At 38.2% G+C, this 27576-nt stretch overlaps 1 protein-coding gene across 2 annotated transcripts in view; it reads left to right on the top strand.

The window, feature by feature from the left end:
• Positions 1–27576, top strand: part of Ptp69D (Protein tyrosine phosphatase 69D) — a 752166-nt gene that overhangs the window by 297202 nt on the left and 427388 nt on the right. For both annotated transcript variants that reach the window (XR_010849719.1, XM_067084316.1), the window contains exons 10-12: positions 21063–21416; positions 21525–21703; positions 26715–26852. Coding sequence is in view for 1 of the 2 variants with exons in the window: in XM_067084316.1 (XP_066940417.1) it covers positions 21063–21416; positions 21525–21703; positions 26715–26852 (671 nt within the window). In the remaining variant the exon portion in view is untranslated. The remainder of the gene's footprint in view (positions 1–21062; positions 21417–21524; positions 21704–26714; positions 26853–27576) is intronic.

Raw genomic sequence — 27576 nt, forward strand, 5'->3', positions numbered from 1 at the left:
CGACTCTCCAAAGCAAAATCATTCTAAGTACTCTACATAAAAGTAGTTAATAATTTTCTTCTTTATTGCAATTAATGATTTTTTCATTTAATTTCATTATATCATAGAAGTTTTACTTGTATGTGTGTGTGTGTTTACATCTGCATGTAGCATTTCATTAATGTTGACGTCGCTGACCCCACATTGTGTGTGCGTACTTGTGTGTTTCTTTGCACAGTACCACTTGTTGCCATTTTTTTTTTTTGCTTTGGTTGATGTGCTCCACAGAATTTCATTATGAGTTTGATTAACTGTAAGTATGATTAGCACACGTACAGTAATCCTTCAGCTACAGGTAGTCCCTGGTTAATTGGGGGTTCTGTTCCCGGCCAAGCACCACTAACCAGAAATCAGCGATAATAGTACTATAACTCGCTTAACGGCTCTGTTAACCGGAGATTGGTGCTGCTAACTGGAGATCAGAGGCAAAAATCCAGTTAATGGTGCAGAGGCAAAAATCCAGTTAATGGTGCCCCTAGACAAGCACCGTAAAACTGGATCGCTATTAATTGATGCCCCCAGTAAGCGGAGACTGCCCCTATTTTGATTAATAGAGCTGAGGACAAGTTGGATAATGTTAAAATCCAGTTGAGGGGGAGTAAAAAATCTATGGGTGTACAAGGGCAGCTCCGTACCCTTCCTTACCTAACCCTTGTCAATACCATGTGTGTAAACACACAATATGCTTATAAACAATGGCCAGTGTAACAAAATATACTGCATGAATACACTTTGAGAAAAAATGCAACCCCTTCTTTATCTCTCTTGTAAATGACATTTCATTAGGTAGGTAGCTTACCTGTGTTTGCCCACAGCCTGCCATGGTTTTATGACCATTAATAGATTTTATACAACAACTTTCTTATCAGTTGTTATCATATTCTATTAACATACACAAGTTACAAACTGTATGTGTGAACTATTTTCGAAGGCTTAGTATTACACTCTCGGTATCCATTTGCTTAAGTCAAATAGGCTATTACAGCTGTATTTAAGATAAAGGTAATGGCAATGAAACTTGTACTTTATCTACTGAATCCATTTATACTGTATTTTTATCATGTCACATCATCACCATATGTATAAAAAAAACCATCGCCTGCCATTTGCATTGAGTAATGTTTATGTTCTCAGAATCACCTGATTAACCCTATTAGTGAAAGAATTAGGAGAATATTTTTTTATTTGCTTAAGAAACAAATACTGTATTTTTCTGGAATTATTATTTTTATATAAGTAACTTATCAAGTAATTACATAGCTATGGTTCCCTTACCTACGGCAGCTTAGAAATTCAAAATTCGCGCTGCGGCGCTTTTATCGTTAGTGTGTAGGTGATAACGTCCCTCCACCATCCGGGACTCGAGGAAACAAACCAGCGGAAAGCTCAATTTGTTTTCTGCCGGCTTCCGGTTAACAACGGAAGTTTTCACGCAGCTGCTTCTTCGCCTTTCTGCTTGGTTTTGCATGAATTTTGGTGAATTACTCAGAATTTGTTGCTTTGTGGCTTGCTGCCATTGTTTTGACTTGTTGTTTGAGTTAACTATAGTTTTTTAGTTAACGATGTCGGATTCCAGTTCATCTAGTATTCGCTTTTGTTCCGAGGGTTGTAGGACTAGGCTAACTAAGCTTTCATAAGATTCTCATACAAAATGCACTAAATGTAGGGGGCAAGAATGTAGTAAGGATAATACTTGCATAGAGTGTCAGGATTGGGAGGATAAGAAATGGAAAACATTGCAATCTCATATAGACAAATTAGAAAGGGATAAGAAGAGGAAAGCAGCCATTAAGACTGAAAGTAGGGCTAATGCAGAGTCCATTCCTTTGGATAATGTAGGGGATGACGGAGCTATCTCTCCTCCAATTCCTCCTCCTTCTCCTACCCTAACTCCTCCTACTTTACCATCTGATCCTGCTCCAGGTTTCCATGATTCCGCTCTTAGTGCCATTGCCAGCCTCGACTCTAGGTATGATCAGAAATTTACTGTATTATCTAGTACCATTATGGAAATGGGATCAGCTATTAAATCTCTGATGGAAAAAAATGCAAGTATTGACAGTGCAGTGAGAAGTGTTAGTGCTGTGAATATTGAGGAGGTGGCTGTCCATCCCACCAGTGCTCTCAGACAAAGGTCACTGTCCCGCTCCCCCGCACTGGGAAGAAGACATACCGGAGGTCCAAGGGAGGCTGGTGGGGTTTGCCCACGGGCAGTCACCCCCTCCGTCGAGCCTGTCGTGCGCTCCCAGGCTTCGACTAAACTCTATTGGAAAGGCGTTCCTGTGCATTGACTTTTTGATTCGGATTCTTCCAGTCCACGCCAGAAGCCATATCGCTACTCTTCTTCTTCGCGCTCACTCAAGAGACATGCGAATATTAGCGATTCTTCTCCCCTGGCTGTCAAGAGGCTCAGAGAGACTAGCCCTCAACCTTCCTGCAGCTTTCAAGTCCAGCCTGTTTCTCCTGCTTATTTCTTTGAAGACAGTCCTGAGCACTATATAAGCGTTCTAAGCGCCCATCTTCTTCCGAGCGCCAAGCACCCGCCGACTCGCGCCAGACTTCCATGGGTGAACACCTGGCGCCCGCCGACTCGCCAGAATTCCGCCAATGAGCGCCCGGCGCCTGCTGATATTCGCCAGATTTCCGCCAATGAGCGCCCGGCGCCCGCCAGTATTCGCCAGATTTCCACCAATGAGCACCCGGTGCCCGCCGCCTCACGCCAGATTTCAGCTCTGCCAACTCCCGAACTTCCAATCCCCACAACCTAATTCCTAGCTTCTTCTTTTGGAACCAATGCACCTTTGTCGGCTATTCCGCCTTCTTCATCAGTCCAGAAAGATTCTTTAGCCCCACTTAAGCGCCAATTGACCGAGCTTGTGGGTCTTTTGAAGAATTCTGTGTCTGCTCCAGAGTCCAAGGATAAATCATTGTCTCCTATCTCTTCGGAGGAAGAAGAGATTGTTCAGGATACAGTTCCCTCTTCTTCCTACTTGTCTCTCCTGCATTTCCTCTTGGAGAATTACCCAGACTTCTTCAGGCCTCCTTCACCTACTTCTCCAGCTTCTACCTACCTCATGAAAAAGCATCCGTCGGAAGGTACCAGACTACCCAAGCTTGTTCTTTCCTCCTTGAAGAAAGCTCTCAAAGAAGTTCATGCCTGGCTGACCGCTAAGAGAGAACAGGGCAAAGCGACTTTCGCCTTTCTGCCCAGCAAATTGTTGAAGATGAGATACTCTTACTATGCCACCGGGGAAGCTCCTTCCTTTGGAGTTTCTGCCTCCTCCCAAGGGGACTTCTCTGGTCTGGTGGATTCATCCCGTAGAAAGGCTTTATTGTCGGCTGAGATAATGTTTTCCTCAGCCGAACTAGACCACCTTATCAAGAATATTTTTAAGGTGTTTGAGATCTTTAGTTTCCTTGAGTTTCCTTGATTGGGCCATCGGGGCACTAGGGAGTAAGATTGAAGACTGCCCAGATTTAGCTGAAGATCTTGCCTCCGATTGGCTTGGAGTTATTTCATGCTCAGACAGAGCAATTAGAGATGGCTCTTTGGAACTCGCCTCCCTGTTTTCTATGGGTGTCCTTAAGAAGAGGGAGCTCTGATGTTCGTTCACCTCGAAAGGCGTCTCACCGACGCAGAAGTCAGCTCTGCTCTTCGCTGCCTTAGACAAGTCTCACCTCTTTCTACAAAATATAGTGAAGGATATTCTTTTAGAGCTACAGAGCAAGTCCACCTCTGACTTGTTGACTCAGTCCACTAGATGTCCTAAGGAACCTGTGCCTTCCTCATCTAGATCATTCTCCCCCCTTCAGCCTCAACCCTTTCGTGGAGGGAGAACTACGACCCAGCCTCGACCTAGATCAAACTTCTGACCTCCTACGAAGTCCATCAAGAGGTCTTCCTTCAAATCCAACCCCAAGACGTAAGAAGTTAGTCCTCCGCACCCAGGTAAGAGCCAGACTTCTACTTTTCTGGAAGGAATGGGAGAACAGAGGAGCAGACCCCTGGGTGATCAAGGTTCTCAAAGATGGCTACTCCATTCCTTTCGTGAAGATTCCTCCCTTAACTACATCTCCTATCACCTTGACAGCGTACTCAAAAGGTTCCACAAAGTTTTTGGCCCTCTGTCAAGAAGTCGAACTCCTTCTTTCCAAAGGAGTAGTAGAAGAAGTCCTAGAGCCCCACTCAGAAGGTTTCTACAATCGCCTTTTGGTGGTTCCGAAGACCTCGGGGGGGGCTGGAGGCCCGTTCTGGATGTAAGCGCTTTGAATCTCTTCGTACTGAAGACGAGGTTTCACATGGAGACCGCTCGCTCTGTCATGTCCTCACTACAACGGGGACTGGGTGGTCACCCTGGATATGCAGGATGCGTACTTTCACGTTGCTGTTCATCCAGAGTCTCAGAAATTTCTACGCTTTCATTTTTCAGAACAGGATACTTCAATTCCGGGCCCTATGCTTCAGTTTATCGACGGCTCCTCAAGTTTTCGCCCAAATCCTTGCTCCTCTGGGGAATTGTCTTCACCTTCTGGGAATCAACATCAACTTATATCTAGACGATTGGCTTCTCCGCTCATCGTCAAAGGAAAAGTATGCGGAGGACTTGAAAAGAACTCTTCGCCTGACACAGGAGTTAGGCATCCTCATAAACAAAAAGAAATCACTTCTGATTCCATCTCAGGAGATTCCCTATTTAGGGATGATACTGAACTCTCAGAGTTTCGGGCTTTTCTGTCACCCGAACTGCCTTCAGACTGTCAGTCAGTTCCTTTCTCTTCCTTCCTGCTCGGCAGTGCAGTGGATGAGTCTTCTGGGGACCCTTGCTTCAGTAGAGCAGTTTGTAAATCTAGGCAAACTGCACATGAGACCACTTCAGTTTTTCCTCAAAGCGAATTGGAGCAGGAAAACCCAACCAGACTCTTTCATCTTCCAGATTACGTCGGAAATCAAAGAGGATCTCCAGTGGTGGTCGTGCGGAAAAAAACTTCGGGAAGGGAAGTCTCTTCTCCCAGTACACCCAGACCTTCAGTTTTATTCAGATGCCTCCGACCTAGGCTGGGGCACACTTCTGGAAGGTCGGGAAGTCTCCGGAACTTGGACTACAGAACAAAAGAATGCTCACATCAACATAAAGGAACTGGGAGCGATTCACTTGGGCCTTCTATACTTCTCGGATCTGGTCCACGGCAAGAAGATTGTAGTACATGCGGACAACACCACAGCTCTTGCATATATTCGCAAACGGGGCCACTCATTCCTTTTCCCTGTACAAGACAGCGAAGGATCTCCTTCTGTGGGCGGAAGAGAACAGAGTCTCTCTTGTCACCTGGTTCATTCAAGGGAGGATGAACGTGATTGCAGACGAATTAAGCTGCCTCAAACAGGTCCTTCGAACTGAATGGACCTTAAATCCAGTAGTCTGCGACAACCCTTGGAAACTGTGGGGCAAACCCACAGTGGATCTTTTTGCGACATCGAGAAACCACCATCTGCCCCTCTTTTGCTCTCCGGTCCCGGATCCTCTAGCATGATTGGACAAGCTTAGATGTGTACGCCTTCCCTCCCTTCAGAATGATCAGGGAAGTAATCAACAAGCTGTCAACGCATCAGAACACCTCCATAACCCTTGTAGCCCCATTTTGGCCGAACAAGGAGTGGTTTCCAGACTTGATTCGCCTTCTGGTAGACTACCCAAGACTACTTCCACAAAAACGGTCTTTGCTCAGACAACCCCACTTTCTCAGATTCCACCAAAGATTATCCGCTCTGGCTCTGACAGGCTTCAGACTGTCAAGCGCCTTGTCAGAGCAAAAGGGTTTTCGAGACAAGCTGCAGAGGCAATTGCGAAATGCAGACGAGCTTCTTCTACAAAGCTCTACCAATCAAATTGGACAGTCTTCAGAAGGTGGTGCAGCCACCACAACGTCTCTTCTTCTGAGACATCTATAAGCCAAATAGCTGATTTTTTTATTTTTCTAAAGTCCATCAAGAAGCTATCGACCTCTACCATCAAAGAGTATAGGTCGATGCTCAGCTCAGTTTTTAAGCACAGAGGAATGGACCTATCTTCTAATCAAGATATCACCGACCTGATCAAATCCTTCAATATGTCCAAAAAAAGATAGTTCTACCAATGTCTCTTGGAACTTAGATGTTGTACTGAAGTGGCTCTCAGGTCCTCAATTCGAACCTCTTCGTTCCGTTTCCCTCAGGAATCTCACGAAAAAGGCTCTCTTTTTAATGGCTCTCACTACTGCCAAACGTGTTAGCGAATTACAAGCAATAGACAAAAGAATGGACTTTGCACAAGGAGACGCAGTCTGCTCCTTTTCTCTTGGTTTCCTAGCAAAGAACAAGGACCCTTCTAAACCCTGGCCTAGGTCTTTCATCATCAAGAACCATAATTATGGATATATTGGGAACTGAGGAAGAAGAAAGACTCCTTTGCCCAGTGAGGTCCCTCAGGTACTATCTTCAGAGGACGGAGAAGATTAGAGGACCTTCGAGCAACCTCTGGTGCTCCGTTAAAAACCCAGTTCACCTGCTCTCCAAAAATGCCATATCCTTTTTTCTGAGAGAATTAATATTAGAAGCCCACTCTCAGATCCAGGAAGAAGCTTTTCCTCTACTTAAGGTTAAAGCTCACGAAATTAGGGCAGTAGCAACTTCCCTCGCCTTTAAACACAACTTGTCTTTTTCTTCAATCCTACAGTCGACGTTCTGGAGATGCAAGTCCATATTTGCCTCTCACTACCTCAAGGACATAGAAACTGTTTTTGAAAATTGTAGCACTTTAGGACCTTTATCTGTGGCTGGCATGGTGCTGGGAGAGGAAGCGTGAGGAATCTATCTGTTCCTTTGCTATCCAGTCGCCTTAACTTAAGGTTTTGAGTCGTTGGGAAGCCTGGGGTTACATTGTACCTGGAGTACCCACCAGTTCGTACTTTATCATTAATAACGGTTGGGTGTTATGGTTTTATTCTGTGATGTAGGTGACAGTGTTTTCATTTTGTATCCTGGTCTTCGCCCAGGGCAAGGGCATCTTTTAAAACTTTGTCAGCATACGGTGTACTTCCTCTGCTGCAAAGTTTCCCACTAATGTAGTTGCGACCCTTGGCTATACTGCCACGTCCACTACAAGTTGAGAGAAGCGCTGACCAGAGGCAGTACCTTCCTGCAGCAGCTCTCTCACCAGGTAAGGAAACAACAAACATTTATTCAATGTTAGCGACCTTTCTGGTCCAAATTCAGTACTTTCTTAATGTTTTGGAGTAGAATATGTCCATGCTCTTTCCCACCTCCTTTCAGTGTGGAATCAGCTATGTAATTACTTGGTAAGTTACTTATATAAAAATGACATTTTTATGATAAAATAAAGTTTTATATATACTTACCAAGTAATTACATGATCGGAGCCCACTCTCTTCCCCTTGCATGGACATAAGAGCATAAAACGAATTGAGCTTTCCGCTGGTTTGTTTCCTCGAGTCCCGGATGGTGGCGGGACGTTATCACCTACACACTAATGATAACAGCGCCACCGTGCGAATTTTGAATTTCTAAGCTGCCGTAGGTTAGGGAACCATAGCTATGTAATTACTTGGTAAGTATATATAAAATTTATTTTATCATAAAAATGTCATTTTAGTTTGTGTACATAACTGTAAAACAGGTATACAAAGGTAAACTAATATACTTTCTATGAAAGTAAAATCCCCCAAAATTGCAAAACAGCTGTTTCCCCAACACTTGTTTACGTCATACTCAAAGCTGTTTATGTCAGTTCTTTAGTAAATGGTTGTTAATTATAAGATATGGTTATGAACTGTTATGTAAGCCATAAGTTTGGTAATCTTGTTTGAAAGCCTAGTCTTGTACAATCTACCGAAAACAAAATTTGTTTGGTAATTGAAGACTGTCATTGAAACTTTGTTTGTGGAAAACACCCTATGTAACATTCTTCTTCAGTAGATGAAACCCAATCCTATGGAACAAGTCCACAGCCACTATTGACTTGAAATTCAAGCTTACAGAGAATATGATGTTCATTAGGAAGAAGTGAGAGGAAGTAAAGAGAAATACCAAAAGAAGAGGTACCACTTATTAAAAAAATTAATAAATAGATAGATAGACATGTATCAAAATGCAAGAAGAATAGTATTCTGGTAATAATGCATTACATTTTAGCATGAACTTTTGAATCTTCTGGGAGGCTGTTCCACAGTCCAACATTGTGAGGAATAAAGGACCTCTGGAACGGAGAAGTTCGACAGTGGGGCATATTTACTGCATATTGGTGCTGCTGTTCAGTGAATCTGGTTGCTCTCAGCAGCTAAAAGAGATCAGGGATCATTTGTGAATGTGAAAGATCTCTGTTGCAATACAACTTATGAAAAAGTGACAAATGAAACCATCTGTTGATTGTCCAAGTCATAACTCTGTTGTAGTACAACTTACTAAAAGTGGCAAACGAGACCATCTGTCGATGATCCAAGTCGTAACTACTACTGTTAGGAAACCGAAAACCTACCACCATAAACCACTCTTTCTGAAAGAGATTTATCTCTGGCAGAATCTGACATCCACACCGGAGAACAGTATTCAAGTAAAGGAAGTACAAATGACTTAATACAGGTTGCAGTGATTTTATCAGTTATAAAAATATGAGGCCTTACAAACAATACCTAACTTTCCTGTGGCATTTGCTGAAACTTTCATTGGAGGTTTCTCAAAAGTTAAATGTGGGTCAAAAGATACACTTAGAATAGTTAAAGCTTCAGACTCATTCAGCAAATTCCATCCACCTGAAGGGGAGGATGAGGTGGGAAATCTGTACAAGATATGCTGATAAGTAGTGTTTTTGTTTTACTGGAGTTCGTCCTCATATCCCACCAACTACATCATTCCTTGATCGGTCCAGTTTCATTTCTCATAGGCGGAAACTTTACTACACCCACAAGTGTTGCATCATCAGCGTAGTGAACAATCTTGTTTTCCAGGACAACAACCATACCACTTGTATACACTAAAAATAACAGTGGACCAAGAACACTGCCCCGTGGAACTTGTTTTCCAGGCCAACAACCATATCACTAGTATACACTAAAAATAACAGTGGACCAAGGACACTGCCCTGTGGAACTTGTTCTCCAGGACAACAACCATACCACTTGTATACTCTAAAAATAACAGTGGACCAAGAACACTGCCCTGTGGAACTTGTTTTCCAGGCCAACAACCATATCACTAGTATACACTAAAAATAACAGTGGACCAAGAACACTGTCCTGTGGAACTTGTTTTCCAGGACAACAACCATACCACTTGTATACACTAAAAATAACAGTGGACCAAGAACACTGCCCTGTGGAACTTGTTTTCCAGGCCAACAACCATATCACTAGTATTCACTAAAAATAACAGTGGACCAAGAACATTGCCCTGTGGAACTCCAGACACAATAATTCTTGGTTCACTAAAGATCCCGTCCAAAGCAACTCGCTGCTGCCTACCTGTAAGGAAATCTTGAAGCAATCCTAAAACATATCCACCCACTCCAAGATTCCAAAGTTTATTAATAAGTGCCTTGTGATTTACTAAATCGAAAGCAGCACTACATATGGCATTTCTTGATGACGACTGTCCAGAGCTAATTCATTTTGTGTTTTATTGGAATTAATGACTTTTCATTTCACCTAATAAAGAGGTGAGAACTGTAGATTGGGTGAATAGTCTATTAGGCAGTGTTTAATGGTACTGTAGTTGATTGGTTGTTGAGATTTAACAATAACTATTTATTGAAGAGGGACTCAGAAATGGGTAATGACTGGTTGTCTTTTGCTTGAGACAGATTTTTGAAATCACTGTACAGAATGTTGTGTTTGCATTATATTGGTTGTGTATGGCAGAGAATTCTTTCCTGGATAAAACTGGTCCTGTTCGGTGACTGAAACCCCAATGACAATCAAGGTGAACCTTCGATAGTTGACTGGAATTACTCACATAGGTTTACAAATTACATTTGGGATACATAAATAAATATACTGTACTGTTGAAGATCACATTAGTTCTGGTAGGGTGTCTTTGAACTTGAAAAGAATTTTGATTTTTAAGGGGGTTCTTAGAAATGAAAATAAATTTGATGTATGGATTCTTATTGCTTAGTATAACAGTGAGCTTCTGTTTTATTTGTTTGTATGTTGAATGTTGAGCATTCATCATTCATTTAAGGGTACTAATGTGCTTAGCTATAGATTGATAAGAAATTAGTGCAAGGATAGTGCAAAGGGTATAGGCATGCATTGTATCATTGTTTAGATGGCGGCAAATCATACATAAGTAAAAGTGGGTATGGTCTTGCCATTAGATTAGATGAGCATAAATTTGCTTGTTGGTACAGTGCAGTAGTAACATTTAACTAAGATGCAGGTTAGAGGATGTGTTTTACCCAGTCAGCTGTAGTGTATAGTTTTCAGACTAGGACATTGGAAGGGAACTGATAACCATCATTGAAAATGTAAGAGTAACACTAAAGAAGACAAATACACAAAAGCATGCATTTGTGACAATGCAGACATTAAAAATATTAATTAGCCACACTGTGTACTGCTCACTATTTTATCCTCCAGCCCATGCTGATGCACTGGACACAGGTGCTTATGCTGTAAGATTGATACGACCCTTCTGAGCATGTGGTTGCTAAGAATGTTGCAACTCCAAGAATACTATGATGCTCCAGCAGGCTTGTTAGTTAATTAGCTGATTGAGGCGTACATCCATTGACAAGTGCTTTTTCATGACCTGTTTACAGTTGCACCTGTTTACAACTGATGTGACATGCAAAGCAGTCACACCTCATTGGTAGTTTTTTTTCTGTTTTTCTGGCACCACAGCATACTTCTAGAGTTTTTTTTTTTTCCTTTAAATCTTCATCTGAAAATCTGTATGGACAGAATCAACAGACTATAAGCCCAAGAGAGCTACAAAGGGACATCAGCCAGTAGAGAGAGACAAGTAATAGGAAAAGGTGGTAAATAAATCAATATGAAGGAATAGAAAATAAAACTGATACACCTGCCTTTAAGAGACATCAGTAGAAAGCAGGAGTGAATTTGCTCCTTGCTTAAACATTTAAGAGACCAGAAAATTTTACAGCTGCAGTAGGCAAACTATTCTTCTTCTTAGTTGTCTCCAAGATAAAATTTATAGCAAACTGAGTAGTATACTAAATCTATTACTAGAAAACTGCATGTGGTTTGCAGCGGCAGCCTGCCTAGTGTTGCAGTCAAAAAGAATCATGTCAGGTATAGAAGAGTGCAAAGGATGTTTGTTGTTGCAGCTCATGTGCTGTAACAAGCATAATTAACTTATTTTATATCTGTCATAATTCAGCATTAAGAGTTGGCAAAATAAGCTTGACTGATGACATAACTCAATCCAAGATTTGAGACGAAAGTCGGTACCTGAAGACCACACTAATTAAGTTGGTATTCCCCTCAGAAAATGTTTATAACTGCATATTTTAGTTGTTCAAACACCAAATATACTTTAAAATAAAATGCTTATAACTGCCTATTTAAATAGTTCAAACAGCAAATATACCTTAAATTTCCATCCCAAAACACTTTAATATAATTTCAAAGTCATCTTACAACATTATCCTTAAAAATAATATGGCTTACAGCTATGTCTGAAGCCCTTTGTTGGCCGAGTTGGTTGAGCTTCAGACCGTCATTCGATGGGCCGGAGTTCGATTCCCGCCGCCGGCTGATGAAGAGTTAGAGGAATTTATTTCTGGTGATAGAAATTCATTTCTCGCTATAATGTGGTTCGGATTCACAATAAGCTGTAGGTCCCTGCTAAGTAACCAATTGGTTCTTAGCCACGTAAAATAAGTGTAATCCTTCGGGCCAGCCCTAGGAGAGCTGTTAATCAGCTCAGTGGTCTGGTAAAACTAAGCTATACTTACTTAGCTATGTCTGAAAACTAATCAAGTTCCCCCTATTTTCTCTCAGCAGTATTGAAGCTGGCCTCTCTCTCTCTCTCTCTCTCTCTCTCTCTCTCTCTCTCTCTCTCTCTCTCTCTCTCTCTCAGTACAGTACATATCCTTTAATCAAATATGAATTACTGTATCGTAGACATAAAAATACCATACTAAAACTCCAGGAAGTTCATGACGCATGCAAATAAGTGTGTGCCTATGTACAATATGTACATGTTACAGTGATTTACTAATTTTCAATCAAATATTAATATTAATGTAAACACAGGAAAATATCAATAAAATGTTATTTCACTGACAGAATCCAATTACTGTACTGTATTTCATTGATCTGTTACACAGGCCTGAAATTTTTTTCTGTTGTCATGTTTTTTTTAACTGAATTGAAGTAATCTGGTTATGCTAAATTAAAAAATGGTAATGGATTTGGTCAATCAGCTCAGATTATCGAATTACACTGAAGATTGTTAAAACAGTGTTTTAATTCAAAATGCTGATTTTTTTATAATGACTTAGTATGAAATTTATAAGATAAGGTTAATAATGACTAAATGTTATAGTATTTTTTTTATTAAGATTGAAAATATGCAGGAATATACATCAATGTGGATGAAAAGACTTTTTCAGTGATTTTTTCTTGGGTTTTTCACCAGGCAAGTCACGTTTCAGACACCAACAGTAATGTGCTAACATGTTTATGTCCCATCATCCTTGATACCTTTCTTCCATAGTGCGAATGTCTTGGTGGAACATTTCACCATGTTCTTCACTGTAGTCTCCACAGTTAACAGGAAAATAATCCAGATGCGATCTTAGAAAATGCATTTTTACTGACATACGTGCTTCCAGAGACTTAAAACTCTGCATCAGTTCTGGAACAATGTACACATATTCTAAACTTCTTTTGTTTCCAAGGAAATTGTTCACAACTGATTTGAAGGCTTGCCAGGCATTCCTTTCTCTTTCATTCATTACTCTATTGAACTGGTCATCTTTCATTAGACTTCTAATCTGAGGGCCATCGAAAATACCTGCATTCAGTTTTGCATCACTGACTTGTGGAAATGTCTGCCTTATGAAAGCAAATGCTGGACTTCCTTTATTGTTGGCCTTGACAAAATTCTTCATCAATCCAAGTTTTATATGAAGAGGTGGCATCAAAATTTGATGAGGGTTGACCAGTGGATCAGCAACCACATTTTGTGAGCCAGGTTGGAGTGTTTCTCTAGATGGCCATTCATGTAAGATATGTCAAAATATATATTTTTAAAATATATTAATGAGATTATCGACCCAGTTATCGTTATTATATTAATGAGAGTATCCACTCGGTTATCGTTATTATTTTCAGTTATATGAGCTTACCTTGTAGGTTAGTCATGTGGAAATAGCAATCTGTCACATGATCTGTCTCTTCTCTCCACACCATGTTCTACAGCTTGCATGAGGAGCAAAACTTTTATCATGATCTCCAGTTCGGATTCCAAAATAGGCGTGTTAACATGAGTTTACAAACAGTAATTTTCGAATGTTGATCAGGTATTGTTACTTTGCCACAAATGTAGCAAAACCTGTTTGGATAATTTTTGCATTTCCTGTTCATTGTCAGATCCTTGCAGTAGAATAAATGAATTTATAAAACACACATTCACATGTACATGTGTGTGTGTGTGCACGTGTGTGTGTATAGACTTACAAAGCTGCACACCTCCCATTCCTCCACTGTCTGAACACGCACTGATCATCTGCTGAAATAATGAAAACTATGACAACACAACCATACAAATCGTTGCCTGAGGTCCTTGAATGTACAGTCTTGGCTGATTGGGTAGGCGGCGCCTACCCATTTTTCCAAATATGCGAACCTCCCTCTGAACATGATATTATTACGGGAAGAATGAATAGGCACTGTCAGGCGACATCTGGCAACCTACTCCTCTCTCCCTGAGAGGGGTAGAAGTTCCCAGTAGCTGCCAGTCAATTATAGTTGATTATTTACCAAATTTTTTCATCCACATGGACTTGTGAGTTTGCTGTTATTTAGCCCCTATTTAGCGCTTTTTTTCGTATAATGAGCTGCAATAAGCTCTTGTCAAGTGAGAAAATAAGTCAGATAATCGCTCTGCATAAGGTGGAAACTGCAACTAAGGATATAGCCGATGTTGTGGGCATTAATGAGTGAACTTTGCAGCGGTGGGTAAAAAAGTTCAAAGATGGCGGTTCAGAGGAACTACCTACACATGTGCCTCGCACCCATCGTCGATCTAAGATAAGCCGTAGGACACAGAAACTGATAAAGAGAGAGGTTGATAATAATCCTAGGATCACTGCCCGTATCCTCAAGGAAGAAAATCCTGATTTACTTGAGGCAGTGGGTGAAAGAACCATTTGTACCTGTGTTAACAAGATTCTCGGATTTCGTGAACGTACTGCCAGGCGTTGCCCCTTACTTACCCTTAGACAAAGGAAGAATAGGGTCGCTTTTTGTAAGAGACAGATTGAGTGGGAGGAGGACAGATGGAAGAGTGTTTTGTGGACTGATGAAGCCACATTTAGTGTGACATGCAACAGGTGGGGAAAGGTTAAGAGGAGGGATGGCAGTAACCCATATGACCCCAAATTCGTGGAGCACACTGTAAAACACCCCCAGTATTTGATGGTATGGGGATGTTTTTCGTTCTATGGTACCGGAAAACTTATCATACTGCCTAAGAATCAATCAGTGAACAAGGAAAAGTATTTTGAACTCCTTGTTGATCATCTGGAAGAATGTTTTGAGGTCACCCAAAGTGACTTATTACAACAAGACGGTGCCCCTGCCCATACTGCAAAATCAATCAAGGTAATTTTTTGTGGCATCAGTTATTTTAAAGACTGGCCAGGTAATTCCCCAGACTTAAACCCCATAGAGAACTTGTGGGGGATCATGAAAGCCCAGTTACGCAACCGTGACGTGTCCTCCATCCCCAAGCTTGAGGTTGCACTACAGGACATCTGGGACAATCTTGATCCAGAATGGCTAAAGAAAATTGCCCTTTCCATCTCACGGCATCTCAAGGGTGTCATAAAAGCCAAAGGAGGCTCAACAAAGTATTAGATGGTGATAAGCACAATGTTTTATATATTTTTTAAATTTTTTTTATATACCTTTCAGTTTTTTTTTCCTCACTGACTACCCAATTAGCCGAGACTGTGTATCTAAACCTTTCTTTAGTAACTAATTACTTTTACTTTATTACATAATTAAATAATAAATGTGTAACTTTTTCAGAAAATGACTGCATTATGTGTGTAAAAGTAGCTAATAATAGAAAAAAAACATACAAAAAATGGAAAAGTAGATAGCGTGAAAACTAGCGCTGATCAAAGAGAACAGATTTCATATTTGAATTTAGCATGTTAAGTTTACTGGGAATCAGTAAAAAAAATCTTGAGAACAAAAATGACGCAGACCATTGTTATCATCGTAATATGTATAAAAAAATCGATCGTCCAGCCATTTGTAATGTTTACATTCTCAGAATCAGCTGATTGAGCCTACTACCTCAGTTCTCTCTCTCTCTCTCTCTCTCTCTCTCTCTCTCTCTCTCTCTCTCTCAGTACTGTACTTGTCCTTTAATGAAACAAAAATTTGAAACTAAATTCCAATAAGTTCATGTCACTTACGAATGAGTGCGTGCATATGCTCTCTCTCAGTACTGTACTTGTCCTTTAATGAAACAAAAATTTGAAACTAAATTCCAATAAGTTCATGTCACTTACGAATGAGTGCGTGCATATGCATGTACTAAATGTTAAAAAAATTCTAACGTACAGTACATACGTATGCACACACTCATTCGTGTGTATTGTGAACTTCTTGGAGTTTCAGTTTAGTATTTTTGTGTGTATGATACAGTAATTCATATTTCATTTAGAGAGAGAGAGAGAGAGAGAGAGAGAGAGAGAGAGAGAACTGAGGAAAGAAGAGAGAGCAAGAGAGAGAGAGAAAAAACAAAAATACAATCATACCCTAGACAGTACACACACAAAGCATCTGAGCTACAAGCTGTGTGATTAGCTACTTACAACCCTTCCAGGCAATAAACATCGAGAAAAGTTGGTACCCTGCTGAGTGACTGGCTGCTTCAAACCCTTTGAGCCAATAGTGTGTCATCATGGAGAGAGGGAGAGGTTGAACTGATATTATGTTTACATCGGTAAAAACAATTAGTGTTGGGATGATAATTTTTTTTAGACATATTAAGATAATATTAGATCAATATAATAAGTGTATAAATGGATTCTGTAAGTGAAATAACATTTTATTGATATTTTGCTGCATTTTTTCATTAAAGAGAGAGAGAGAGAGAGAGAGAGAGAGAGAGAGAGTTGAATTGACATATGTTTACATGTATACTGAGAGAGAGAGAGAGGTTGAACTAACGTATGTTTACATTGGTAAGCTGTTTTTTTATTTTGAGGGATTTTACTTTGACATTCTATTGATATTTTGCTATGTTTACATTAATATTAATATTTGAAAATTAGTAAATAATTTTTTATCATAAAAAATGTATTTAGTCATGAAAATAAAATGAAAATACTGTACAGTAATTAGTGAATATTGCTCCACAAAAAATCCACAAATTACAGTATTTACTCCTGTATCATGTGACATTTGAAGACTTAATTTTGAAGCTAATTTTAAGGGGGTCGCATTATATGTGAGATATAAAATTAGCGCATGTAATATTCCCATATTAGTGTTGTATTATGAAATACAAACATAACGAATATGCATCTTTTCCATGGATCTTTTAAAAAGTTATGCATTATTTCACTGTATCAAATAATATTGTATGTATTCTCATATTACTCATGTATTATAAAATACAAACATAGCGATCATGCACCATTTGGATTGTTTAGGGTTTTGTGAATGTGGACAATGATACCATTCGGGAATTTTTGGTTAGGCATCAATTTCTGTTTAAAGATAACCATGGGGGGAATTTTCATCCCATATGCCATACACGTTAAAACAACAGTAATGTGTGTTCTTTCATGGCCAGAAGTTCTGATTAAAATACTTCTCTCACCAAATTTATTTATGGTCGAGATTGATGGCATGTCGAAGTTTAGGGGAGTTTCATCCATGTTGCCAATGCACGATAATTTATAGTCATTATCAGCACGAACATTGTTTGTTTTCTCAGTTTTAGCAGTATATTTCCTTGTTGATCATTTCTCCATAGCAAATAAGGGTATAATGTAAAAATATTTCAGTCATATTCTGCTTAACCCTTAAACGCCGACTGGACGTATCATACGTCGACTAAAATTGTCTGTTGGGTGCCGAGTGGACGTACCGTACGTCGACTACAAAAAATTTCAACCTTCGGTCAACTTTGACTCGACCAAAATGGTCGAAAAACGCAATTGTAAGCTAAAACTCTTAAATTTTAGTAATATTCAATCATTTACCTTCATTTTGCAACAAATTGGAAGCCTCTAGCACAATATTTAGATTTATGGTGAATTTTTGAAAAAACTTTTTCCTTACGTCTGCGCGGTAACTCGGCCGAAAATTTCAGAAATTCTTTCGTCATTTTGTCATAATTTTTGCACTGTTTTATATTAGCCGTTACATAAAGTTTCATATATGAAAATGTGCGCAATTTCATGTAAAATACAGCAAAATACAACCCATGGTTGTAGCTTTTATCAGTTTGGAAATATTTTCGTATAAATCACGATAACTGCCAAAATTTCAACCTTCGGTCAACTTTGACTCGGCCAAAATGGTAAAAAAACGCAATTGTAAGCTAAAAATCTTACATTCTAGTAATATTCAATCATTTACCTTCATTTTCCAACAAATTGGAAGTCTCTAGCACAATATTTCGATTTATGGTGAATTTTTGAAAAAAAAAAACTTTTTCCTTACGTCCGCGCCAGAAATTCTTTCGTCACGTTGTCGTAATGTTTGCACCGTTTAATATTAGTCGTTACATAAAGTTTTATATATGGAAATGTGTGTAATTTCATGTAGAATACAACAGAAAATAACTCATGGTTGTAGCTTTTATCAGTTTTGAAATATTTTCATATAAATCACGATAACTGCCAAAATTTCAACCTTCGGTCAACTTTAACTCGACCGAAATGGTAAAAAAATGCAATTATAAGCTAAAACTCTTACATTCTAGTAATATTCAATCATGTACCTTCATTTTGCAACAAATTGGAAGTCTCTAGCGCAATATTTCGATTTATGGTGAATTTCTGAAAAAAAAAAAACTTTTTCCTTACGCTCTGCGCCGTAACTCGGCTGAACATCTCAGAAATTTTTTCGTCACGTTGTCGTAATGTTTGCATCGTTTTACATTAGTCATTACATAAACTTTTATATATGAAAATGTGCGTAATTTCATGTAGAATACAATAGAAAATAACTCATGGTTGTAGCTTTTATCAGTTTTGAAATATTTTCACATAAATCACAATAACTGCCAAAATTTCAACCTTCGGTCAACTTTAACTCGACTGAAATGGTCGAAAAACGCAATTGTAAGCTAAAACTCTTACATTCTAGTAATATTCAATCATTTACCTTCATTTTGCAATAAATTGGAAGTCTCTAGCACAATATTTCAATTTATGGTGAATTTTTGAAAAAAAACATTTTCCTTACCGTCCGCGCGGTAACTCGGCCGAACATCTCGGAAATTCTTTTGTCACGTTGTCGTAATGTTTGCACCGTTTTATATTAGTTGTTACATAAACTTTTATTTATGAAAATGTGCACAATTTCATGTAGAATACAACAGAAAATAACTCATGGTTGTAGCTTTTATCAGTTTTGAAATATTTTCATATAAATCACGATAAATAGAAAAAATTCGACTTTCGGTCAACTTTAACTCGACCAAAATGGTAGAAAACTGCAATTGTAAGCTAAAGCACTTACAGTCTAGTAATATTCAATCAATTAGCTTCATTTTTCAACAAACGAGAAGTCTCTAGCACAATATTTTGATTAATGGTGAATTTTTGAAAAAAATATTTTTTTACGTCCGCTCGTTACGAATTCATGCATCATTTTGTGATAATATTTTCTCTGTGTTGCTTTGACAATTTGTTATATACCAAAATCATTGCAATTTAGTGTACAATACAAAGAAAAAAAAAATAACCCGTTAGCTTTAACCGTTTTGCTCACAGCGCGATTTGTATAAAATTATATATGAAAATTTTTTTGTGCTGTCATATATTTCAATATTTATATATGATAATGATATTTTTTTTCATTTCTGATGGTTGCATACTAAACTTCAGGCAATGACAAAAAAAGGAGCCAAAAATGAACTCTTAATCTTAAAAACTAAGCGTGCTGTGATTTTTTGAAAAAAACGTTTTTTCCGCTTCGGCGCTAACTCCCGAACGTCGCCGGCATACGGGAGACGTTTTTGTAAATAGAGGCTCGGCGTTAGAGGGTTAATGTAATTTGTAACAAAACTACAATAATTGTTTACTATCGTACAATGATTGAAATGCAAGCAAAACAGCTGTGTCTCATTTTGTTGTTTATAGCTGTACGCGTTTACGCAACAAAAGTAACATTACTGATTATAGTTTTTATCATTCTCGTTTTCTTTTTTTAACTTACGTAACTAGAAGGTGGGCTAAAGAGATGGAGGAAAAGAGGTTAGTCTATTGTAACTTGATCTCTCAAAAAAGGAACTCGCATGAGTTTTCCGCTGTATGTTTGGAGATAAATTCCATAGAAATCCCATGATTAACTGAAGGTGCGAATGCTGATCCGTGATCTAGCGGGGACCCACTGTACCTCAGACAAGGAAGAACAGAGTTAAAACACTTAGATATAAAAGCTTCATCATGAAACATGTAAACATATCAGCAAGATGCCAACTTTTTGAGCCACAGAAGCATTATTATGTATATGCTTCTCAAACATCAGTTTATTATCAAAATTTACACCTAAAATGTTGACAGTTACTGATATTTAAAACTGCCATTTAATTGTAAATTAGGATTCAAAGGCAAAAGTGATCTGGATTGAGTAACTTGCCATACTTTGAGTTTTAGAAGGTATAAGCTTTATGCCTCAGAGCCTACTCCAGTCATGATTACGTGCCAGAACTCAATTTAGGATTCTGCTACCACAGCGCCTAAGGTGCAAAGAGGGAACAACAGCGAGCATCGTCAGTATACAATCAGTTTGTTCTCCAGACCTTGCCACATGTCACTAGTAGAAGTAGTAAATAAGAAAGACCCAAGAACACTACTTTGAGGAACACCTGAAGTGAAATTACTAAGCTACTATACTGGCCATCAACACAGACTTTGTGTGTTCTGCCTGTTCAAAATTAATATAAAATATTAATAAGATCAGCCAGTTCCCAATAATGTTTAGCTTGTAGATAAGTGCTTCATGATTCATGTAGTCAAAGGCTTACTAAAATCTAAGCCGACCCTGCGTGCCTGTGCCCCTTCATCAAGAGAACTCTGTAAGATATTATATATTGACTCTACAGTATTTTTATTTTAGTCTGATGAAGCCAGCATTGCTAGCAAAAGTTCACATTTTAATGTTTTTTCTATACATTTTATATTATTGTGAATTTTTTTGTGCATGATTGTCAATATAAAAAATTTATATATATTTTTCACTTATTAGTTGAATGGAGATTATCTTTGAAGGCCAATGTTATATATATTCTTGTCTTTTATATGCTTTCTGCCCAAGTGTATTAGCTTTATCATTTGATTTCACTCTTCTCTTTTGGCCAGAATTATTGAGATTTTTATTTCATTCCTCTCAGAGAGAATGATTGAATTTTGAAAGTTTTATAATAAACTACGTAAATATGCATTTGTAATGAAGTTTGCTTCAACTAAATATCAAATCTTGTTTGCAAAAGTTTATACAATTTGTGTTGCCAGAGATCTGTTTGATTTAATTTTTCCAGTAGAATTGTTGAAAGATCTGAAAGTATATAATTTTTTTATTGACAGGTTGCTGCTTGTATGGATGTATATGAAGAGCCTGGAAAGGATTGCGGTGAATATTCTGTGCCAGTAAATGGAAGAACACTAAATGGAGTTCCGAATAGGATATCAGACTTGTTAGTGGACTGCAAACAGAATACACAAACAGCTGCAAACACAGTTATTATTCGATGGAAACCTCCAAATACTACAAATGGCATAATTGATCACTACAAGATTGAAATTATAGAAACTGCATCCTTCATCAATGAAGAAGGACAAAGGCGCTATTATAATAATGAATATAAAGAAAATGTTCCAGGTTCAGCCCGGAATTATACATATTTCAAAGGTCTTCCGAACACAAATTATACTATTAAGGTACAGTAATAATTTTATCTGTACAGATTTCTGTAAAATTATACAGTGTATAGTTTTTGATGACTGAAGACAAGGAGGTTTAAATAATAAAATGTTTTCTGTCCACAGGTTTATGCTGGATCAAGGCGTCAGTATAGCTCCCCACTCAGTGCTGTGTGCAGGATGCCTGTCTGGGTACCTGTCCCTGAACGAGTCAGTTGGTGGAAGTACATTCATGAAGGGCAGACTGTTTTAAAGTTACCAGTGCCCAGAGTTTCTCAACGAAATGGCACCATATGCTGTCATAGGTTAGTGGTAACTGTGTGAATGAAAGAACTTTTATGTTGCTTCATATGGTAGCACATGCACTTATTTATCATTAGAGGAATTGAAGTTGAAAAGCTTCGTTTTGAATAGTTGGGTTATTCTCAAGTACATGGCCAAGAAATTATACCTTTATACCTTTATTGGTATTTGCAGTTTCTTTTACTACTTTTGCTTCAGAAGTGTTTCATGCCCAGATTCATTCTAGAACTTCTCATTGTCTAGGGTGGCATAACTTTTTATAAAATATTTTTAAAAGTTCAAGTGACAAAAGTTCTCCCCAAGAGTTGAGTGGTAAAGTATATTGTGAAACAAGTTTAGAAAATGATATAAGATATACATATTTCAATACAGTAACAGTCCAAAAATTTTTCAAGCCTGATTGTTTGGAACCCTGATTGTTTGTTAAATGGAGGGGATTGTGAAACAGGTGTGTCTGATATATAACTTAGTTATTAGTTTTCTCCTGCAAGGGGAAGGTAAAGTGACACTAAAGTGACACTTCTATTCCACACTAAGAATGGGAATTCAGAGCCATATTTTACAATAGTGGAAAGAACTTTTAGAAAGTTAAGAAGTGTCCTACAGTTTGTTGCCTGTCCCAAACAAGATGGAATGATTAAAAACAAAAAGATAGGTTGGTGTTTCTAGGCTGGAAAAATTGGCAACCAAATGGATAACATAGAAAAATAAGGAACTAGTAAAATCTTTTACAAATACTCTATAGTTTATGGAACAGTACCCCAAAAGGAAACCCACAAAAGGTTTGTATATTGTACAAGAGGTAAGTGTTATATCAAGAAATAAGGTTTAAAGAGCAATGTACTCTTTTGGGTGTTGATGGCAGATACCTGTCTGCAGATACTATATGTTTTAGTGAGACTCATGTATGGCTGACTGCAGTAGCTACAGTATGTTCTCTTAATATACAAATTCCTAAAATCTGAAATTCTTAACATGATGTAGGCTCAGAGTTACGGAATTTCTTAATATGCGAAATGCATTAATTTTATGCAAACCTATCCTTGAAAGTAAGGCATAAACTGTAAAAACCTGAAAGTGTGATTCTTCTTAAGAAGTATGACCTATTGATTAAATGAAGCAACCACATGGTGGCAGCACAGCAACATAAACTCATTGGTGCTTACAATGGCTGGACTTTTAAAAACTTGTGATAAGGGTTTACAAGTCCTCCTCCATCTCCTCTCCTGCCTCCAGATTGACTGTGCCATCAAGACTGGCATCATCATCATCTTCCTCCTCTGCCTCTTGTGACTCCCAAGAGACATTAAGTGGTGAAGTGGCTGGAAGAGGTGTTGCGGTACCAAGAGGATCAGGGTCATCAGAGTGGGGCAGAGACACATCAGAGTCTTGGCTGAAGGACCCCCACATATCAACATTAGCTACAGATGTGCTTGCCTGCAATTCCAGGCTGAATGACTGAGTTACCGAAGAAGTAGATGGCTGTGGGCTTTGTAGCATGGACATTTGGATTTGGAGTTTGTTATTAAATAATAAACCAAAACCATACTCCTCACAGTATAACATGCAAATAGCAGATTGGGACATTTTTAACTTGCGTTTACCAGAAATATACCGCCACATGACTGTTTGAGAAATTACAATGAGACAAACAAATTCTTTGTATCTTTCATTAAAAAGGCACCAAACAGCTGTACCCTGACTGTGTCCAGATGTGTTTGAACAGACAAGTATTTTGCCCAAGTACTCTCGCTTGGTGTAAGTCTGCGGGTGCGCAAATGCAGAGTGACTGGACTCTCTTTACTGTCTTCCCATCTTCCTCCCTGGATCAGCTTCTAAGCTGAAAAACCAACACTGTTGGGCTAGTTACCGGTGATTATACTTCAACCTCTTAAGTATAGTGTCTGTCTTTGATATGTGTCCCTTCGCAATTCCATGTAACGGGACATGGGTAACAGGGTGATAAAGAGTAGTAGAACTATTCTAGACCCATCACTTTGTGTTAATCAGAATTAGCTTCCTTCCAACTTGAATTCACCCTTAGTAGACTTCATTGTTCCCTGAACCTTTCCTTCTTAGAGCTAAACTCTATATATCTTCACTCAGGCCCAGGCCCCTGCCACCCTCATCCCATATGCCAAACCAAGTAGGAGGCTAAAGGAGTCATCCATTGCATATTATTACAGCTGGGATTGTGGCAGTTTCAAGTGGAGTTCAACTGTAGCCAGGAGTGAGTCTTTTATACAAACTGTGATGGTGTGTATTTCCATGTGAACAAATAACAAAATTTTAAATTAATTTTTAGTTTTCATGGGTATATACACCAGAGCATGTTATCATACTCCCACCTCAACCACCTTCCTTTGTCCCTGTGGCCAAAGGAAAAAGTACTTAGTACAGGTAGTCCCTGCTTACCGGTGGCATCGGGTAACGATGTTTTGGTGTTACGGCGCTTGGCCAACGTCAGTAAGTGGTTTATCAGCACTGTTAAGCGGTATTTATGTGCTGATATCCAGTTAATGGCACCGTTAAGTTGTTTTTCCGATGCTATTATTGCCGATTTTTGGTTAGTGGCGCTCGGCTGGGGACAGAACCCCCGCCATTAACTGGGGATTGCCTGTAATGATAGGTAATTGAGGGGTGTTCCCCACCCCTCCCCATAACCACGATTTAACCACCTCGTTACCAAGTTTAACAATTGTTTTGAGCCCCTGCTGCATAAAACACTGTTTTGTATACCTAGGAAAAATAAAAATTCATATTAAAATTTATGTTGTACTGTGTTATACGGTATATTTTCGTGCATAAGACGTCCTTTAGATAAGATGAGGTAAAGAATTATGTCAAACTTTCATGAAATTATGTCATATCTGTAGTATAAGATGACTGCCAAATTACAAAACCATCTGTGTATAGGCTAGCTTTTGCAACAACAGATATCATATGAAATATTGGTTATGTAAAGATGATGTTATTACAAATGCTGTTTTACTTACTGTATCCTTAGAAATTCAAAATACCGTATATACTCGCATATCATGTGACTTTTCAAGACATTTTAAGGGGATTGCATCTTATACGAAATATAAAATTAGCTTACGTAATATTCATATATTAGTACCGTATTATAAAATACAAACGAATATGCATCTTTTCCATGGATCTTTTAACAAGTTATGCTTTACTTCACTGTATCCAGTAATATTTTGTGTATTTGCACATTACTAATTGTATTATAAATACAAATGTAGCAATCATGCACCATTTGCATTGTTTAGGTTTTCGTGAACGTGGACAACGATACCTTCCGGGGATTTTTGTTTCAGCATGAATTAAGTTTCCGTTTAAAGATAACCATGAGGGAAGGTTTTGTCCCGTTTGCCATACATGTTAAAACAATAGTAAAATGTGTTCTTTATTGCCCAGTAGTTTTGGTTAAAATACTTTTCTCTCCAGTATTATTTATGGTTGAGTTTGATGGCATGTTGAAGTTTAGGAGTTTCATCCATGTTGCTGATGCACGATAATTTATAGTCATTAACGCTTGAACATTGTTTTCTCAGCTTCAGCTACAACTTGCAGCTTAAATTTAGCAGTATATTTCTTTGCGATCTTTTCTCCATAGCAAATAAGGGTTTAATGTAAAATATATATCAGTCCTATTCTACTTCACGTCATTTGTAACATAATTATAGGAATTGTTTACTACCATACAATGGTTGAAATGCAAGCAGAACAGCTTTGTTATCTGATTCGGTTGTCCACAGCCATGGCCTGGACTATGTTCATAGCAAAACAGTTGGTTCTCGTTTGGATGTTTATGGCTGTACTCATTTACTCAACGAGTATAATGTAACTGACAATACTTTTATCATTCGCTTTTACTTTTTTAACTTATTTAACAAGAAGATGGGATAAAGAGATGGAGTAAAATAGGTTAGTCCATAGAAATTTGGTCTCTCAAAAAAGGAACTCACATGTTACACGAGATACATGATAAAATAATTTTTTATGGGTGAAAATTTTGGGGTCGCACGATTCTTGAGATCGCACGTGAACGAGTATATACGGTAAACAAAATAACCAAGTTGATTCTGTGTTGTGTTATTCCTACAAACTTTGCCTAAATGGGAAACCATTGTTTTGTTTTCGTTTCATCTCCATTCGTAAGCAACCCCTCACAACAATACGATAAAGTACGATAATTATCGTTCTCTTGGCTGAATTGTTCTAAACAGTTACAAACAGCCTGAATTTTTAATGAAAAATTATTATTATATCGTAAATGTTATTACTACCATAATTACACTATGTTACCGAAAGATAAAGGTTACTGTGAGCACAACCATAACTCAATATTTACATTTTGTCAGCTGGCCTCGCATAGATAAAAGTTGATTTCATTTTTATGGAATTATTCCTCGAATAAGCTATTTGTTATGAAGATATGCCAATACTATATAAGGTAAAAATGTTTTTATTATCTTTATTATCAGTTTATTTCATAATGTGAATCTTTTCATGTATGTTGGTGGTTATCGCACCGAGGCAGATGCTAGCCTACTGATAAACACTTTAGAATTCAGGGTTTGATTTTAGAATGGTAGGATAAGATGACACCCGATTTTTAGGGGTGAATTTTATGATTTAAAGGTGGTCTTATACACAGAAATATAAGGTATATGCCAAAACATTAATTTTTTTATTGTGTGTCGGACTTTAGTGTATAGTTAAAGCACTAGATATGGCATTACATTACAAGATTGTTCAGTTTTTAGTTGAATGTGCTCTGATGCATTTGCTGCTCACATTGAAAATAACTGGTAAAATGTTTCTTGGAACCATCAGTCTTTCTGAGTCTTATCTGTAAGGGTGTTGAATCTGGTTAAGTTGCATGTGTACAGTAATATACATCAGTATTTTTTTGTGGTTTTCAGGTCGTAAGGAAATTTATTGCATTTTTTTGTTTTCAGTTGTAGTTTTTACCATTAGCCAAGAATATCTTTTTCACAGAATTGTTGTAGTGAAGTTAGCTGGTGACTCAACATTGCAAGCATTACCAAGCCCCAATAAGTTACCTATTAGTACTTATGAGGAGGTCCACCGCTCTCCGTCCTCTACTGGTGCATACGTTGCAGAAGCATTTACAAGGTAATAATAAATCAGGATGGTTTTGTGTATTTGTTAAGGAATGCAGAGTAATACATGTGGATCCTAAATATAATGCATTGTGTTCTTTACAGTAGTTTTATATAGGCATAATTCATGGATTTTTGTCTCAAATACAGTAGGCCCATAACATTCATATTTTACTTTGCATCCAAAAGTTATACTGCAGTACCCTTCCCCCTTCTTGGGAGCCCTTCATCCCACATGTCAGAATACAGTGAACCCCCCGTATTCGTGGGGGATGTGTACCATACCCCCCAGTGAATAGCTAAAATCCACGAATACTTAAAACCCCTCTAAAAATACTTAGAACTGCCCGTTTTGTTAGCTTAAACCAAGAAAAACCTTGTAAAAATGCTTATACCTTAGTATTTTAATAGTTTTATCGCAAAAAGTGCATTTATTCGTGAAAGTTATATGAAAATGCAGTACAGTAATTAGTGAATATTTCTCAGTGAAAAATAGCGTGAATGGGCGAATTTTCCGTGAAAAATGGCTAGATATGTTCCACAGAGAAACCCGCGAATGCATGAGACCGCGAACCATGAGAACGCGAATACGGGGGGTTTACTGTATAATTGTCACCACTACTTGTTAATGTTGTTTTAGCAAAGATTATTTTGAGAGCAAATTCATCCATTGCTTCTTTATATAAAGATTTTGGAATAATTTTGTCTTTAATAATATGATTCATGGCATATTTATA

This window comes from Macrobrachium rosenbergii, chromosome 41, assembly GCF_040412425.1.
Source record: "Macrobrachium rosenbergii isolate ZJJX-2024 chromosome 41, ASM4041242v1, whole genome shotgun sequence".
NCBI classification, from domain to species: domain Eukaryota; kingdom Metazoa; phylum Arthropoda; class Malacostraca; order Decapoda; family Palaemonidae; genus Macrobrachium; species Macrobrachium rosenbergii.